At 43.0% G+C, this 15,895-nt stretch overlaps 1 protein-coding gene across 12 annotated transcripts in view; it reads right to left on the reverse strand.

The window, feature by feature from the left end:
- The window catches only part of CUX1 (cut like homeobox 1), a 272,878-nt gene that overhangs the window by 42,282 nt on the left and 214,701 nt on the right, over nt 1-15,895 (reverse strand). For 10 of the 12 annotated variants that reach the window (XM_074556857.1, XM_074556859.1, XM_074556852.1 and 7 more), the window contains 2 exons: nt 7,072-7,374; nt 2,724-2,912 (listed from right to left, as the gene is read on the reverse strand). The exons of the other annotated variants lie outside the window; for them this stretch is intronic. In XM_074556857.1, coding sequence (XP_074412958.1) covers nt 2,724-2,912; nt 7,072-7,374 — 492 coding nt within the window. The remainder of the gene's footprint in view (nt 1-2,723; nt 2,913-7,071; nt 7,375-15,895) is intronic. 12 annotated transcript variants of the gene reach the window in all.

Genomic DNA, 15,895 nt, shown 5'->3' on the forward strand with positions numbered 1-15,895 from the left:
CAGACTTTTGGCTTTAATGCTGGTCACTGGAAACTTAGATGACATTTTTAAAAGCTTTTCCATTTTTATTTTTATTTTTAAACATATGTGCTACGTGCAGACAATGTAAGGAGATCATTCAGCACATCTGCAGTGACAGCAACGCTCAAACTGGAATCCAAGCTGCAAACACACTTTATTTTTGGAGAAGTTTGATTTTTGTCTGTGACCAGTCTCCATTTCTCAGGAGACAGATGAAAAAAAGGAAACCCAGCTGTAATTTGGGCAAAGGTCTGGATCTGGGTCTGAGGCTGCATGAATTCCACCTTTCCTCCCTCAATCCATGTGTGCCCAGCTATGGATGCCACAGACACCACTGCACAGCTGCCCACTGAGATAAAACAGAGCCCCTTTTAATATAATTTCTACCTTATGTGGTATTGAACAAGATTATTAAAAAGTGAAATAATGGGGAAATAAAGGGAATTCAATTTTCTCCTGACAGCAGTGCTGTTCTGTGAGGAGTGTGATGCTCCAGCAGCCCAACACCCCCGAGGTTATGAGAGGAATGAACATTTCCAAGGCAGGAAAGGTGTGCAAATGTCTCAGCCTGGTGAGCACGAAGCCCCAGCTCCCTCCAAAGAGGTTGGTTAGTGTACATTGCAAATTTTCAGAACCTCTTAAAAGGGACATTTATAGCACAAACTTCAGACTGGCGGAACAGGAAAAAAAAAAGAGATATGCAGTTCACCTTTATCATAATTATTAATTTACTCCCTTAATAAAATGTGGCAGAGAAATAATTGATAATAATGTTTCACTGGAAGCAGACCCAGTCGGATTGTTCTTTAACTGACATTAGCTGAAGGGAAAGTTAAATTCTTAATGTGGCTCTGGAGCAATTTAAAAGGTTAAATCACAGGATCCTTACCTGCATGAAAGGATTTTGTAGAAAATACAGGGCTGAATTCACTTTAGACTGCTCTGAGGACAGTACTTGCACAGTTCAGGAGCTCAGAGCAGAGTCTCAATGATTTATGGCCTTATCTCTATTCAGATGCCATCTACAGGCCATATGTATTGCTCACTATTTGATAAGAATCCAGTTTAGAAAATCGTTTTGAAAGGATATTGTCAGTACCACTTTTAAATTATTTTTATTTTATTTTGCTGCATTATGGGCAATATTCTCTGTGAGGCTATAAAAATCCAGCTAGTTGACAATTTTATTCCTGCCATGTTTCTAATGCAGCAAAACTCCTCATGATTCCCTTTGGTTTACAGTTGTAAGTGGGAAACCCAAGTGGATTTTACTCCCCATGGAAGATCATCCACGTGCTAAGATACTGCACTGCTTTATTTTATACTGGTTACTGTCACAAGGGCTTGAATTTCTTCTAAAAAGCCTGCAAGAGTGTAATTTTCCCAGAAGCTCCCTCACTGCAATTTTAAATATAATCACCAAGTTCTTGATCAAATGTGTAAATGCTTTCAGAACATCAGTCAACAGCAGAGCTTGCAGTGTACACGATTAATGATGTCTGTGCTAATATCATTAAGGGCTAGCTCCAGAGATGTATATATCATTAATTAGTTAACTGCTGATAATGGCAGCCCACGAGTCTCTCTTGTAAAATCACATGAACATACTAAAAACAGAGCTTTGCATAACCACTGGGTTTTAGTGATGAATTTAAAATGGAGAGAATTGGATAAATTTGCAGGATGTACTTCCTACTAAGACACCCAGTAACAACTCAGAGCACTCACAGATCCATCCCCATGACCCTGTTTTATGTGAGCATAACACAGATTTTATTTTATTAACACAATCACCTTACCCCTCCCTATAAAGGCTTCAAATATCATTATTCTGCAACAGCCTTTTATAAAGGCTGCATTTTTCTCTCCTCCCAGCAGCCATCAGTGCAGGACTGGCAAGGAGCTTTCCCAGGAATCAATGCTCAGCTCTTCCAGCCCAACATCTGTGACCAGCTGCAGCACTATTAACTAATAACCCAAACCCACATTTCTCATTTGGTAAGGCAAGTTATCAGTGATACACCAGGGCCTCAGTAATTAATCTATAGGAGAAAGCAGCAATGATTCCCCAGCAGCTGGTGAATATTTAGGGTTTGGGGTTGGCTTTTTGTTGTGTGTCACAGACATCTTTTATGAAAAATCCTTTCCTTAAGATTTTTCTTCCTGAGAAGCTGAGAAGCCTCAAGAACAAAGTGTAAACAATGGTTATCTGCTGCTGTGGAATGCAACAGGTAGAATTTTGATTAACTCATGTAGGTTGATTCTAATTAATGGCTAATCACAGTAAGCTAGCTTGGACAGAGAGTCCGAGCCACAAGCCTTTGTTATCATTCTTTTTTATTCTATTCTTAGCTAGCTTTCTGATGAAATCTTTTTTTCTATTCTTTTGGTATAGCTTTAATGTAATATATATAATAAAATAATAAATCAAGCCTTCTGAAACATGGAGTCAGATCCTCGTCTCTTCCCTCATCCTCAGACCCCTGTGAACACCGTCACAGTTGTGTGTTTGTTTTCCTTTTATTTTGAGATGTATCTGCTTGAGCAAGCATCAAATAAAAGCTCAAAAAAAAAAACCTGTGCTGAAGTCCTTTTGCATAAGCCTCATACCAGTGGATCAATGCTGCCTCTCCACTATTTCTGGAGGGTTCTAAAGCCAGGCTGAAGAGGGGAAGGTGTGAGTCAGCACTCTGCTCTTTTACCTTTTTTCTCCATGCGTTTCATATCCATCAGCTTCTCCACGTTGTTGGGATCGTTGAGCCACAGCTGCATGCGGACAAAGGGCTCCCTTCCCTTCAGACTCAGCTTGTGCCAGGGCTTGGGGCGAGCCAGCAGGTCTGACACAGAGCCTTGGGTCAGCCCCAGGATTGTCTCCCCAAACAAACGCTGACCTGGTGGGAAATTGAGAAGAGCATGAATGCGCTCAGCTGAGACGCGGCAAAGAACACGAGATCATTCCTCAATTATTCTTACTTCAGAACTGCTTCAAAAACCCAGAAGAAACATTTAGGAGAATAAATGCTCTGCCCCCCACTAGAAGGGTAAATATTGAGCTTTAGTTTAATCCTCAGGATCTGCCTGGGATAAAGGGAGGAGCTCGACACATTTGGGGAGCGGGACCTTACAGTGAAACAGTGTGCAAAAAATAAAATTAGGAGAGGAAAAATAAACTGAACTTCTAGCTAAGCAGGCAGCTCGTGACAGCAGTGAGGTTACTTAGCTCTTATGCAGGAGGGCAGTGCCCCAGCTTTGTTCCAACAGGGCAATCCAAGCATTTCCAGCAATCAGTGAACCAAGAGCAATGCAACCTCCCCCTTCAGCAGTGGCCATATATAAATGTCCTCACAGAAACACGTATGGAATTTCTGTGCTGTGCTCTCTGTGGGGATCTAACTGTGCCTTACCCACTAGAGATAATCACAATTTGCAATACAACTTTTGTTTTACAATCTCTACAGTATTTCTAATTAAGAATAGTTAATTTTAGTTCTCTTACAAAATGCTGTCATCTGGCAGGGTAAAATCTGCAAATGCTTGACAGTGTACAGTGTTCATATGTGCATTGCTGACAATGATTTTATATGGGAAAAGCCTAACTTATAAGGGACTGGGGAAAATGCCTGTGCAGCTCAAACCCAACCACAGAGCTGATTTTCTAACCCCCTTCACTTCAGTGTTCTTCCCCAGCTGCCCTGCCTTGATACCAACTTCTGCTGCAGGAGAGCCTGGAGTCATCTGAGTCACCAGGATTTAAGATACAAGTGCTGCTGCCATGGCATTTCAAGGTAACCCAAAGATCTTTCCATAACCCTCAAATTTGGGGCTCAGGGATCTGCAGCTTTTGAGTTTCCTCACTAAGCCACAACAGAACATTCTCCCACCACATCCCAGCACTTGCAGCCAGTGGTAACCAACAGATCCCTAAGGGACAATGGGGTGAGTGGGGATTCTGACCCCACAGCTCTGCAGGACAAGCCCACACCTGTGAAAGCACCACCAGCTCTTCACAGCCTTCCCTGATCCTGACACAGACAGCTCATGGCAAATATCTGCTCTACAGACCCATCCCCTGCACCTAACACCATGATTCCCCTCATCTTTCTCTTTAAAGACATCCCAAAATTTGCCCTGCTGGTGTTTTTTGGCCTGTATGGGGATAGGAGGGAATATGGGATCAGTCAGAAGGGCAGAACATCCCACTCAGGTGTGTGGGGCAGGTGGGTTCTGCAAAGCTTTCAGAGGAAGCAGCTGAGATAATGAGAGGCAGAGAGGGGAAAGGAGAACAGGGCTTAATATGACACTCTGCTAATAAGCTCCAAACTAGCCCTGAAAACAGCTCCTACATTCAGAATTCACTCAAGGTCCTGAGTAATAAGTGATTTTCCACTACCCTCAATATCAGGAAAATCAGACAAAAGAGGTAATTCAGGGGAAATTTTATCAATTTTATCTTTATGTTTTTTATCACATATCTTGCTGGGGTAACCTGCTCCCTGTTTGTATTTAAAAACATCAGCAAGGCCTCATCCATTTCCCTGTAAACCTGCCAGCTACTAACAAGATAACACAGCCACTTTAAAAATCTGCTATTGTGTTGCCACATGAACAAGAGTATGGGCACAGATTTGCAAAAGGGTTGGGAATGAGCAGTGCTGGCAGTGCTGCTGAAGGAAATGAACCTTTAAACTACAGCCTAAAAATTAAAAATGCAAATGTGGAAGGAGGTAACATCGTGTTCTCTAGGTGTTAAGAACAAAGCTAAAGATGTTTGTGTTGTTTATTTCATGTCAGGATATGGCAGGACAGGAGAAAACACCTGAAAGACTCCCAAGCTAAGGGGGAAGGTGTCAGAAATCCTCCCTGGGAGGGAGCAGGTGTAACATGCTCCATATTCAGCACAGCACCAGCAATAACAGCAATATTTTTAAGCACAGTTTTCCTAAAACTCCTCCCCAGCTTTCATATCCATTCCCACTGATGTGGATCCTACTGGATCTTTCATGGAAAGTCCTGACCCTCCCTACAAAATGCCCCATATGCCCTATCCTCAAACAGCTGAGTGCATCTGCTTCCCCCTGTGAGCTCCTGCAGCCAGCAGGGAACCCCTGAGGATACCCTGACTTTTGGGGCTCAGAACATCAGCAGTGAACAGTGTGCTGAAGGCACAGAACCTTCAGAGAATGGTTGGGTTGGAAAGGACCCTAAAGGAACACCTTCCATTGTCCCAGGCTGCTCCAAGCCCTGTCCAACCTGGCCTTGGGCACTGCCAGGGATGGGGCAGCTGCTCTGGGCACCCTGTGTGGGACCTCCCCACCCTCACAGGGAAGAATTCCATATCCTAACATCCCACCTGAACCTACTCTGCTTCCCTTTGGAGCCACTCCCCTGACTGGTGAGGGGAGGACAGACCCACCCAGCTCAGTGTGAATTGCTCTGAACAACTGTGGCCTTTACTGGCTGGTGACACTGGGACACCTCAGCCACACCAGCTGCCTGTGACAGGCTCACAGGGCCCAGTGGCCTAAAGCAGAGAAACCTGTGCACCAGAAAACCTGGAGCACCAGCACACTGAGGGCACAAAAGGAGACATTGAAACTGGTTCCACACCTAATGCAGAGTTTGGGGCACATTTCCTGGCTCTTCTGCTGCTTTTTAGGCTTGTCAGCCACACTGTAGGAAAACAAAAAATCATGGGAAATAAAAAAGACTAAGTAAAAATGGCATCAAAGCAAATGTAAACAAAAATACTTTTTTTTTTTTTTTTCAAACCTCTCTGGAACACCAGAGCAGGTACAGCACTCAACAGCATTTTGCCCAAAAACCAGGGGCTTGGATCTGCAAACCCTTACCATGATTTAGGGCTTTATCTCTACCTTATCTCCACTGAACAAGCAACAAGCATTCCATGGGCAAGGAATTCTGCTGGGCTCAGTAGCAGGGTCTGTCAGTGATCAGGGCCATTTCCTTTTTTCCCCCAAATTATGTTAAATAAGAACTTGGGACCTCCTCCATCCCAGTATTTTTCCCCCTTAAAAATATTTTAAGGAAATAACACATTATTCTGTGTCTAGATGAAAAGAGGCTTCCTCACATACTAAAATAGAGGAGTTTTTACTTTCACAGTCATCACATTCAGATGATATGGATAAAATTCTGCTCACATAAGTAACACCATCAGTCTAAATCTAAACTTTTGGTTCTATTTGTAGTGAAGAAGAGAAACTTCTGGGGAGCAGCAGCCATTCCCCTGAACAGCTACTGCAGGTGGGATGAATCCTTTGCTCAGACCCAGAAGCAGAGCAGGTAACTCTGGGACAGCCCTACTGCCCTCCTGCCTGAGCCCTCAAAGCATCCCACAAACATTCCCCAAAGCCTTGAGGGGCAAACAAAGGTTAAAGACATGAAGAATCAGAGATTTAGAGGCACAGTGACAGAATTAATGAGGATTTCCCATACTAACATCAGGTTATTCCTTGTGACTATTCCAAACAGTCATGGCAATAAAGGCAACAGCCAAAAACCCATCTGCAGGCAAAAGCAGCCTGAGTTTTGCACATCTCTAAGCACAAGAACTGAGTGGCCCTGCACACTTATCTCAGCCCATCTAAACCTCAGCTGAGTGTGGATTTTCCCTCCCAGCTCTGCAGGGACACTGTGCTCCTGCTTGTGGTGCACCTTCCTCTCCAACCATGCTGGCCTCCTCTACTTCACCCAAAATGGGCCTGGGATTTGCAAGTGTGGGGAAAAAAGCCTCTCCTAAGGGATGATCTCCCTGGCTCTGGGGTTCTGGGGGTGCTGACAGCCTGCTGGACTCTGCTTTGGGAAGTGGGAGCAGAACCTGCCTGCTGAGCCAGGAACAACAAAGGTGTGATGGGATTTGAAGCAGAGTGTGACAATCTGAAAAGAGTTTTCCACCAGTTTAAATAGATTAGGTATCGTTTCAGCAAATTAAAGCTTAGGCCAGAGTCAAACACATCTAGTGTAGCTAACAATAAAAACATGAACACTTTCACACAATTTTGGACCAGAAATGAAAATAAAGAGATTTACCAAGATTGTTGTCCGTGAGCACTTCCTTGACCCTCTTGGTGATGCCATAGGTGTCCAGCTCAGGGGACATGGCCACCAGTTCTTGGATGCTGAGTGCAGAGTGGCCTGAGAGCGGCAGAGGGGTCGTGGATTGGGATTCAGATGCAGGTGGCTCACTGGATTCCTGGGATTTGCCATCCTTACTCGTCTCTATGGCAGGGCAGGGCTGCTGTACCAGCTCAGTCAGGCTTTTCACTGATTCACTGGAACTCATGGGAGATTCAGGAGCAGGACTGCAACTGGCAGAAGTCTTTGGAGTACTTTCTGTAAGTAAAAAAAGAGAAAAAAGTCCCCACTTTAGCAAAATTGTAATGTTTTGATTGCAGGATATTTAACTTTCCTCCTCATTTATATTCTACCTACTTAAAGAAATGCCTAAGTATGCAAAATGCTATTTGCTACGACTTGGGTACTAAAAAGGCTCTTTTTAAAAACAAGAATTATTTTCTAATTTTATCTTGAGTTGTCTCTGATTTCTTCTAAAGACAAGATGTACAAATACAAATAAAAATCAGGAAAAACTGAAGTGCAATAGTCTGTAAGTTTGCACGCAATTTCCTTGGTCAGGAAATCTCAGTTTTGCTTGTCACAACATTTTTATATAAGGATGGTTTTAAAGCTTCCATTCTAGACTGGTTTAAACTTCCTTCTGTGACTTGTAAGAAACTCACTCAGCCACTATTTTGTTCTGTCAATGAGGGATTTTCTACAACTGATACAACTCTCTATCTTGAAAGTGTTATTGATTTCATTTTGTTTCTTATCACACACATCACATTTCTGCAATTCTCTTTGTCCAGAAATAACAAGATTAAAATACAGTTTGTAATTATGCTGTATTAATTAAAGTATTTGAGAACCCAACATAAAGATATTGAGTGGATCAGGAGACACCCGAATCTGTTATTGTGACACTTGGTTTAACAAAAAGATTTCCCAATCTGTTAATTTGCCAACAACAATAGGTTCTGTACAAAACGTTGTTTTCCCCCCAATAAATTTATCTCTCACAGAACGTACTGACTGAGCTTATTCAGAGATTCCAGACATCTGAGGGTACAGCCTGAACCTTTTTTAAAGCAACATCACAGAGGCACTGTGGTTTACAAGAACCATTCAGGAGATAAGGAGCACGGGTGATTTCTCCATCCACAGCTTTTCCCATTTCTGTGGGGCTGATTCCTCCTCCTTGCTGCCTCCCACCCATTACCAAGGTTTATGGCATGGATTCCATCCTCACACATCCCTGGCATGGATTCCATCCTCACACCTCCCTGGCTTTGGCTCCAGCTGCCTGCAGGAGGCTGACAGAGCTCTCAGCTGCTCAAGGAGGAGCCCAGAGCCCGGAGTTTTCTGAGCCCTCTGGTGCCACCACAGAGGCTTCTCAGGTCCCATCACCTCTCTGGTTTTTGAATTTGTTATCCAGAATATTGTCAGATCATTCCAGAGCATGCAGCCTGTGCAGCATGGAAACACATCCCAAATGCTGAAGGAAAAGTCAGGCCCAAACAGGGCAGAGTGCAGAGGATAATGGTGTTTGTTGTTCAGGGTCCTGGGACCTTCCCCATGCTGCATTCAGGAAGTTGCTCTCTCTCTTCCCCCTGACACATTCACTTGAAGTTGCTCTCTCAAACCTAAAAATCTGACTTTTTTCTTAGTGCTTTATGTGAGATGCAAAAGAGGAAGACAGCAAGCGAGGTGCATGTAAATCTTAAAGGTAAAGGGGATCCTACAAATCCTATTTCTTCTCTCTGCTCACCCTGGGTCATCATACAACTGAAGAGAAACCCTGGGAAATGTTATTTCTGTATCAGGAGCAGCAGAGGAATTGTACTGTAAATTTGCCCTGATTCACCCATGCGAGGGACCAATTTGGCAGATCATCCATCTTGTTCACTGTACACTGTCAGGGATGGCATGAATTCCCCACATGATAAACAGATTTCTTCTCAGGTCTGTGTCCTTTAACCCACAGCAAGGTCAAAATTATGGCTGCCTAGCTAATAAACTGCACAGCACTCGTTCAACTTCCCTCTAATTTTGTCCCTTGTGCCAGCTTATACAAATCTTACTGAATAACTGGAGCAGCTGCAAATTTCCTATACAATTCCTCATCTGTGCACGGTGAGCCACACACACACAGAGGGGGAAAAACGGACAAAATAATAAAAAAAACCCAAAAACCAAACCAAACCCAACCACACAGGACTAAACAAAAGCATTTCCTAATGCCTCCTTCTCCCTTCTCCTTTCCCTGCCCAGCCTAATTATGAACACAACAAAGGTAATCTGTGTTATCATCTATCACTGAGATGCTCTCTGTTGCTCACATATTAGCTTATTTATTTTTTATATCACTCACCAAGAGCTTACTTGAATTTCATTTTTAAGACCAATCTGCTGCTCATTTACTCCAAAAGGTGGGATTATCTGAATCTAATTTTGGAAGGCAGTACAGATGACAAACTGCTTTTTTTCCCCACCAAAAGGCAAGTGTACAGTGATTTCAGGCGAGGCATTATGTACATGTACTACAAATAACTCAAAATATGTTCCCTATTCATTTTTAGCATTTTTCCCTTCTGGAAAAACATTTTCAAGATCACATAAATATTTGAGGAAAAGATCCATTATTTGGGACAGTAAATTCAATAATCAAATAATGCAAACATTTCCCGTTAATCTACTTAAAAAATTAAATAGACATTTAGAGTACAAGTGACTGCTGACAGAACAAAGGGGAAAATTGACTGTATTCACTATTCCAGATTTAACTGTCAATCCACAGCCATTTCACATGGTTTATGAAATAATTTGTCTGTATTCATTTCTCTCAAGTTCCTCACAAGACAAAGACACAAATTCAGGATATCTGAAAAATATACATTAAGATTTCCAAAGCAGCAATTGAACATTTCCAATGAAAACAATACATTGAAAGCTTATTTCTTTAAAACTTGCTTTGCTTTTTTAACCCCAGACTGCTCTGAAGAATAACACTAACTTAAAAGCAATCCAGTTTCTTAAAAGTAATATTCACTGGATGTTTTCACATTTGTGTTTAAAGAGGAAAAGACCATTTTGTCCATATAAATATAAAGCTGTATTACAGAACATCCTGCAAACTCCATGGCCACTATTTATTGATGAAATTATTTCAATAAATTCCAGGTAAACTTTGCTATACTAAAAGGGTTTGTTTTCTAACAGCCTGCATCCAATATAAGATGTGAAATAAAAGCTCCAAAGCTTCAAAAATGAAGTAACAGAAGAGCTGGAGAGATCAAGAGCATCACCAGTGATAAGGTCATTGCAGAACCCTATATACAGATATATTAAAAATATTTATATAAAAAAATATATAAAATATATATAAAATTGCTACTTGAATGGCAATCTAATGGCAACAAAACCCCAAACCATCATCACAGCTTGCCCTTTCTCCCTACCCCTTAGTAGCTCTCTGGTAAGAAGCTAAACTCACTTTGCAAACAATTCAGCAAATAGATCTGAGGTCTGAGTATTTTACAAACCTGGTTGAGAACCATAATAGATCAACCCTGCCTTAATTACACAAACACAGAAAATCTTTTGTGGTCTTGCATTCCTTGGCACAGTGGATGAATCCAAATGCTGCTCTGGTCCCATCCATCCCCTGCACCTTCCCCACAGCATCTGCCATGAAAGTGTTTTGGAAAATGTCAGCAAGTCTAAAATTGGAGTTCTTGTCTCAGTTCATTGATCACAGGTGATTTTTCTGAACTCCAGATTTTCTTATTCTTCTCCAAGACCTCCCAACCCATCTTGGGGTGAGGTCCCCAGTACTGGATCCTGGGACCTCATATTAATTATCCTACTGATATCCTGCACATCAGCTGAAAACCTCCCCCAGCACAGTCTCAGCCTGGCATCTCCCTCTGCTCTGCTGTGCCATGGTCATGGGCAGAGTCCTGCAGTGTGTGAGGAACCCCAGGCTGTGCAGGCTCCTCTCCTGAGCATCTGCAGGAGTCAGGGGCATTAGGAACTGCAGGGCACTGCTCAAGGGGCACCATTTCTGTGATGTCCAGGAACTCCTCCCAAGCCCACAGCACACATCCAACAGGTGAAGCACAGCTCAGATCCACAGCACCCTCCAGCTGGAGGCTCCTTCTGAAGCTCAGGACATCTCAGATGCAAAGACCTGCAGGTGCCACCTGCTCCAAGCTCCCCAGAAGATCTGAGACATCTACAGGACGTGACACCAGCGCTGCTGTATCCCCTCCAAGGAGGCATCAGTGACAGAGCAGTGTTGAGACACAGATAAGGTTTCACCAGTCCCAGAGGCAGCACATCTGCCAGCACACGCAGATTGCTCCACTGCAACTTCTCCTGCTCATTTTGAGAGCTGCAGGTTTGCTGCTTTTGCTCAGAACCTGCCTCACCTCTGACAGCAAACAAATCCAGAGATTTGAGCTAGAGCATCTGAATGTGTGAGCACAAAGCACAAGCCCACTCTCAGTCTGTCCTCCCAGCACATCTGTCCATCCACAGAGACACCCTGTCCTCCTGGAGCTGCTGGGACAGTAACCTGTCCAACCTTTGCTGCTAACACAGGTTCAGCCAATAAACTGCAAAAGGACTCATGAGAAACGAGGTACAGAACATGGGGAAGTTGAGGAAGACCATGCAAAACACAGAAGGTATTCAGGGCCCTCTAAAAGGATTATGAAAAATATTATATTCCAAAGACAGCAGGCAGACAACAGCTGCCTTAAGTTTCAGAGGGAAGTGGATTGAAAAAATGGATCCACTATAATTTTCAGAGACAAATCTCTGTAGTTTATCTGATCCACTATTTAAATTTCAATACACAGTTCTCTATCTGCAGTAATAATAACCTAAATTCCATTTAGTGTTCATTTGAGCAGTCAGGATAAAGTCATTTCTTATTATCTCCCCACTGTGTAAAAAACAGCTTGAAGGTAGGAAGTCAGCAAGCATTTTCACCAAAAAGTAATTATTGTAAGTGACATTTTTACTGCTGGCATGCCATAAGGCGAACTGCGCATTTGGAAGGACAAGTTGCTAAAACAAAATGACAGGGTACTCTGTGACATTCCAACGAGAACCCAAACATGATTTCACTGCTGCTTGCTTTGATGCACCACTTTTCCCACTGTCCAAAGCTCAGGTTTGTGCCAGCCCAGCCCCAGTTGGCTCCTGAGGAGTTGGGGGAATGGGCACATCCCATGGGACTGGGGGCATCCCGGGCTCTGCCCGCTCCCAAACCAGCACATCAGTGGGCAGGATGAAAGCAGACAAATGTGGACAGCAGATTTCTCAGCAACCTCTTAAAAGAGCATTTGCTACTTCAGGGCTGCATTTACCTCCTCGTGCAGATGAGTTAATGGACAACAACAGGCCTGGCAGGTTGCCTGAGATCAAAGTGTCTCACACTGGGACTGGATTAGTTTCTGTTTCCCGATGATGAGGCTGCTGCCCATTCTATCCAATTTGTGGACCAAAACCTGGTGAATGCTGCCCTGAGAATCAGGGCCTGGTCACACACAGCTGAGCAACATCCCCAGGACAACCCTGGTACTCGGCTTCCCAGGGTGTGAGAATTTCAGGGAGAGATTTCTTCCCTCCAGCCTTATATTTGATTTTACCCTTAGCTATGTCTGCCCTTGCAGGGTCTTATCAGAGAATCACACAATTATTTGGGTTGGGAGTGACCTTAAATCTCACCCAGTTCCACCCCTGCCATGAGCAGGAACACCTTCCACTATCCCAGGTTGCTCCAAGCACTGTCCAACCTGGCCTTGGACACTTCCAGGGATGAGAAAAAATCAGCAATCTAAAATTAATCTTTTAAAGCACCATAACAGCAACCCTCCTCACTAACAGTGGGTGCAGCACAAGCCTGAACTAGGCAATAAAGCTGAGCAGCACTTGTGGGAGAGCCCTGCAACACATCCCTCTTCTGACTAATTAAAGAAAATACCCGTGAAAGCGCCTTCTCCCAGGTAGTGCTTTTGGTGGATTTACTCTGAGTGAGTGAACCTTGCCTAGTCACAATTTGCAAATTGATGTGGCTCATGAAAATGTGATCCTCCCTACAGTTATAAACTCCCCCAGTTCTGTGTAGGGAGTGCACAAAGCAGTTTGCATCTCCAATGATGTCAAGTATGTAGGTTGGTGCAGTTAGAGTTGTGAGCACTCACTGGAGTTGCCACCCCTCTGACTGTGGAGAATTTGTTTGTTTGTTTGCTTCACAAATGTTGTAACTTTGGGGAAAATGTTATTTTGGGCCTTGGCTCAGAGGGAAATTTTATGTGGACGGGGGGAGGGATCAAAGGAAAAACCCCTTTAGGAGAGTGTGCAGATGTATGTGTGTGTGTCTGCACGGAACGGGGAGGAACCAGCCTTGGTTAACTCTGCAATTACTGGGGTAATTTAAAAATAAAGGTTCCCACTCTCCATATATGTTAAGTGTCAGGTGGACATAAAACTGAATAATCAGGGTGGATGTTAGAATTACCTGAAAAAACTTGCTTTTGACTATTGCTGAAGGATTGCTGCAGTTTAAGTTGTATTTTCAATCATTGTTTTAGCTTTGTGCCTCTATTAGAAAAATGTGTTTTCAGCTCTGGGAAGCAGAAGGAGCTGGAGAAACCAGATGAAGTTGAGAAAAAAGAGCACATAAGATGGGAGCTGGTGATGGACTCATGAGGAGAGATTTACAGCTGGATGTTTAAAACTTGGAGAAGTTGGGCAACCAATTCTCCCTTCACCAAACCTGCAGTCACAAACACCTCTGAGTTTTAGAAATCCCAGTGTTGTGCCCAAAGCTACACCAAGACCTATTTTAATGCTACATAAAGTGAAACCATCAGACTTTTACTGAGTCAGGAGGAGTGGGGAGCAGAGATTGCTCTGGAGGATGCCTGGAATTCTGTGCAGGAAGATACAACTGGAGTCAGACAATTCCAGTGGAATTTATCCTGAGATCTGACTTTGGAGCAAACACACCAAGCCCTGACACAGCAACACCCCTGGAGAAAACCCTCAGAGGAGAAGAATTAAAGGACATTTTTTGCAATAGCCCGGGGGGAAAATGAGGCCTCTCTAAGCATTACTTACAATAAAACACAGGGAGAGAAAAAAAAAAAAAAAAAAGGGGAAACTTGAGAATTTTTTAGCTAGATTTAGACACACAGTTGAAAACATCAGAGCAATGCCCAAGGTTAGGCCAACAGCCCCAAATGATCCTATGATTCTGTGATTCCTGAGCAAAAAGTGGGATCTTGGCATTGAAAAGTGAATTATGATTTTTTGTTTTTAGAGATGACTCTTAACCAATAAAAAACCCTTTCTAAAAATACACTATATTTTAAATTAGGTGATTAATGGCAGAATCATGGCTGCTTTAAAAGACAGTGCTCTACTCTGCCAACTTTTACTTAATATTCAGATTTTTCTGTTTTTCTGTAACTTAGCTAGAAATCAATATTTAGAAATAACTGCTAGAAAATATTTTCAATAACCTTATTATTAAAGCAGCTTGTGTGCAGACGCTTTATTAAGGATTTTCTGAATACTAAAACAAATATGTCATGGAAGCAATCAATCAAGATGCCACAACCCCACAGCGTTATATTTTTAGTATAATCAAGACAAACGTGTGCACAATACCTTTTGGAAAACAGAGGGAGAGCCAGAGGGAAAACAAGGAGATTCTGCTGCATTTTATGGTGCCTTTGCTGACTTGCTGACCTCGTGATTTGATGTGTTAAACCAACTTGCTTGAATGGGGCACCAATTTTATGACTGTTTGTTGTCCTCCTGTGTCAGGAGCCTGAGTGTGAAGGTATTTCCACACCCTCCTCTGAGATTTGAGCCTCGTGTGTGCTCTGGAGCAGAGGCTGCAGCAGGATGCATATGTGCTCTGTGCACTGCATTTAGAGAGATCTCCCCCACTAAACAATGTGGACAGTCCCTTGCCACAGGCAATGTCCACATGGGATGGATCCCAGGCTAATGACTGCCCTCCCTCCTTCTTTTTTTCTTCCTTCCCTTTCCTTTTCTTTCCTTTTTCCCCCTTCCCTTTCCTTTTTCCCCCTTCCCTTTCCTTTTTCCCCCTTCCCTTTCCTTTTTCTTCCTTCCCTTTCCTTTTCTTTCCTTTTTCCCCCTTCCCTTTCCTTTCCTTTTTCCCCCTTCCCTTCCCTTTTTCCCCTTTCCTTTCCTTTCCTTTTTTTTTTGGAGGAGTGCTGGGGAAAGTGCTGAAACAAAATGACATTTACATTGCACGCAACAATATTATAAAAGCTATTAAGGTACATTATTTTACACATCCTCATAATCTCTCCATACTGCTTTACTTAATTTGTGATAAAATTGTTGAGAAAGGGTACTTAATGTAGGACAGTCAGTAAAAGTAATTTATCATCTTCCCGCTTCGGTGCTCACGTTATCAGCGAACTCATTTTCTGCATTCATCATGCAATCAGCCTATTATTTGCATATTAATCAGGCAGTGGACCATGAAAGAGCTGCATCCCAGCCAAATGCTGCACTATCTCAGGAGGAACACTCAGTAATTATCATACATCAGTGTTATGATGTGGTAATTGATTATAACATCTTTCTGTTGCCCCTGGGGAGTCCCACTGCTAACCCAGCTTCAGGCATTCTGTGCAGATTTTTCTCTGAAAATTACAGAAACCATTGCTGTCCTTTTATTAATGTTTTTTACCTTTACAATAGACAGCTCTCAGAGCATTTCCCAGGTACTTTCGCCTTTTTT

Source organism: Zonotrichia albicollis, chromosome 22 (genome assembly GCF_047830755.1).
Source record: "Zonotrichia albicollis isolate bZonAlb1 chromosome 22, bZonAlb1.hap1, whole genome shotgun sequence".
Classification (NCBI taxonomy): Eukaryota; Metazoa; Chordata; class Aves; order Passeriformes; family Passerellidae; genus Zonotrichia; species Zonotrichia albicollis.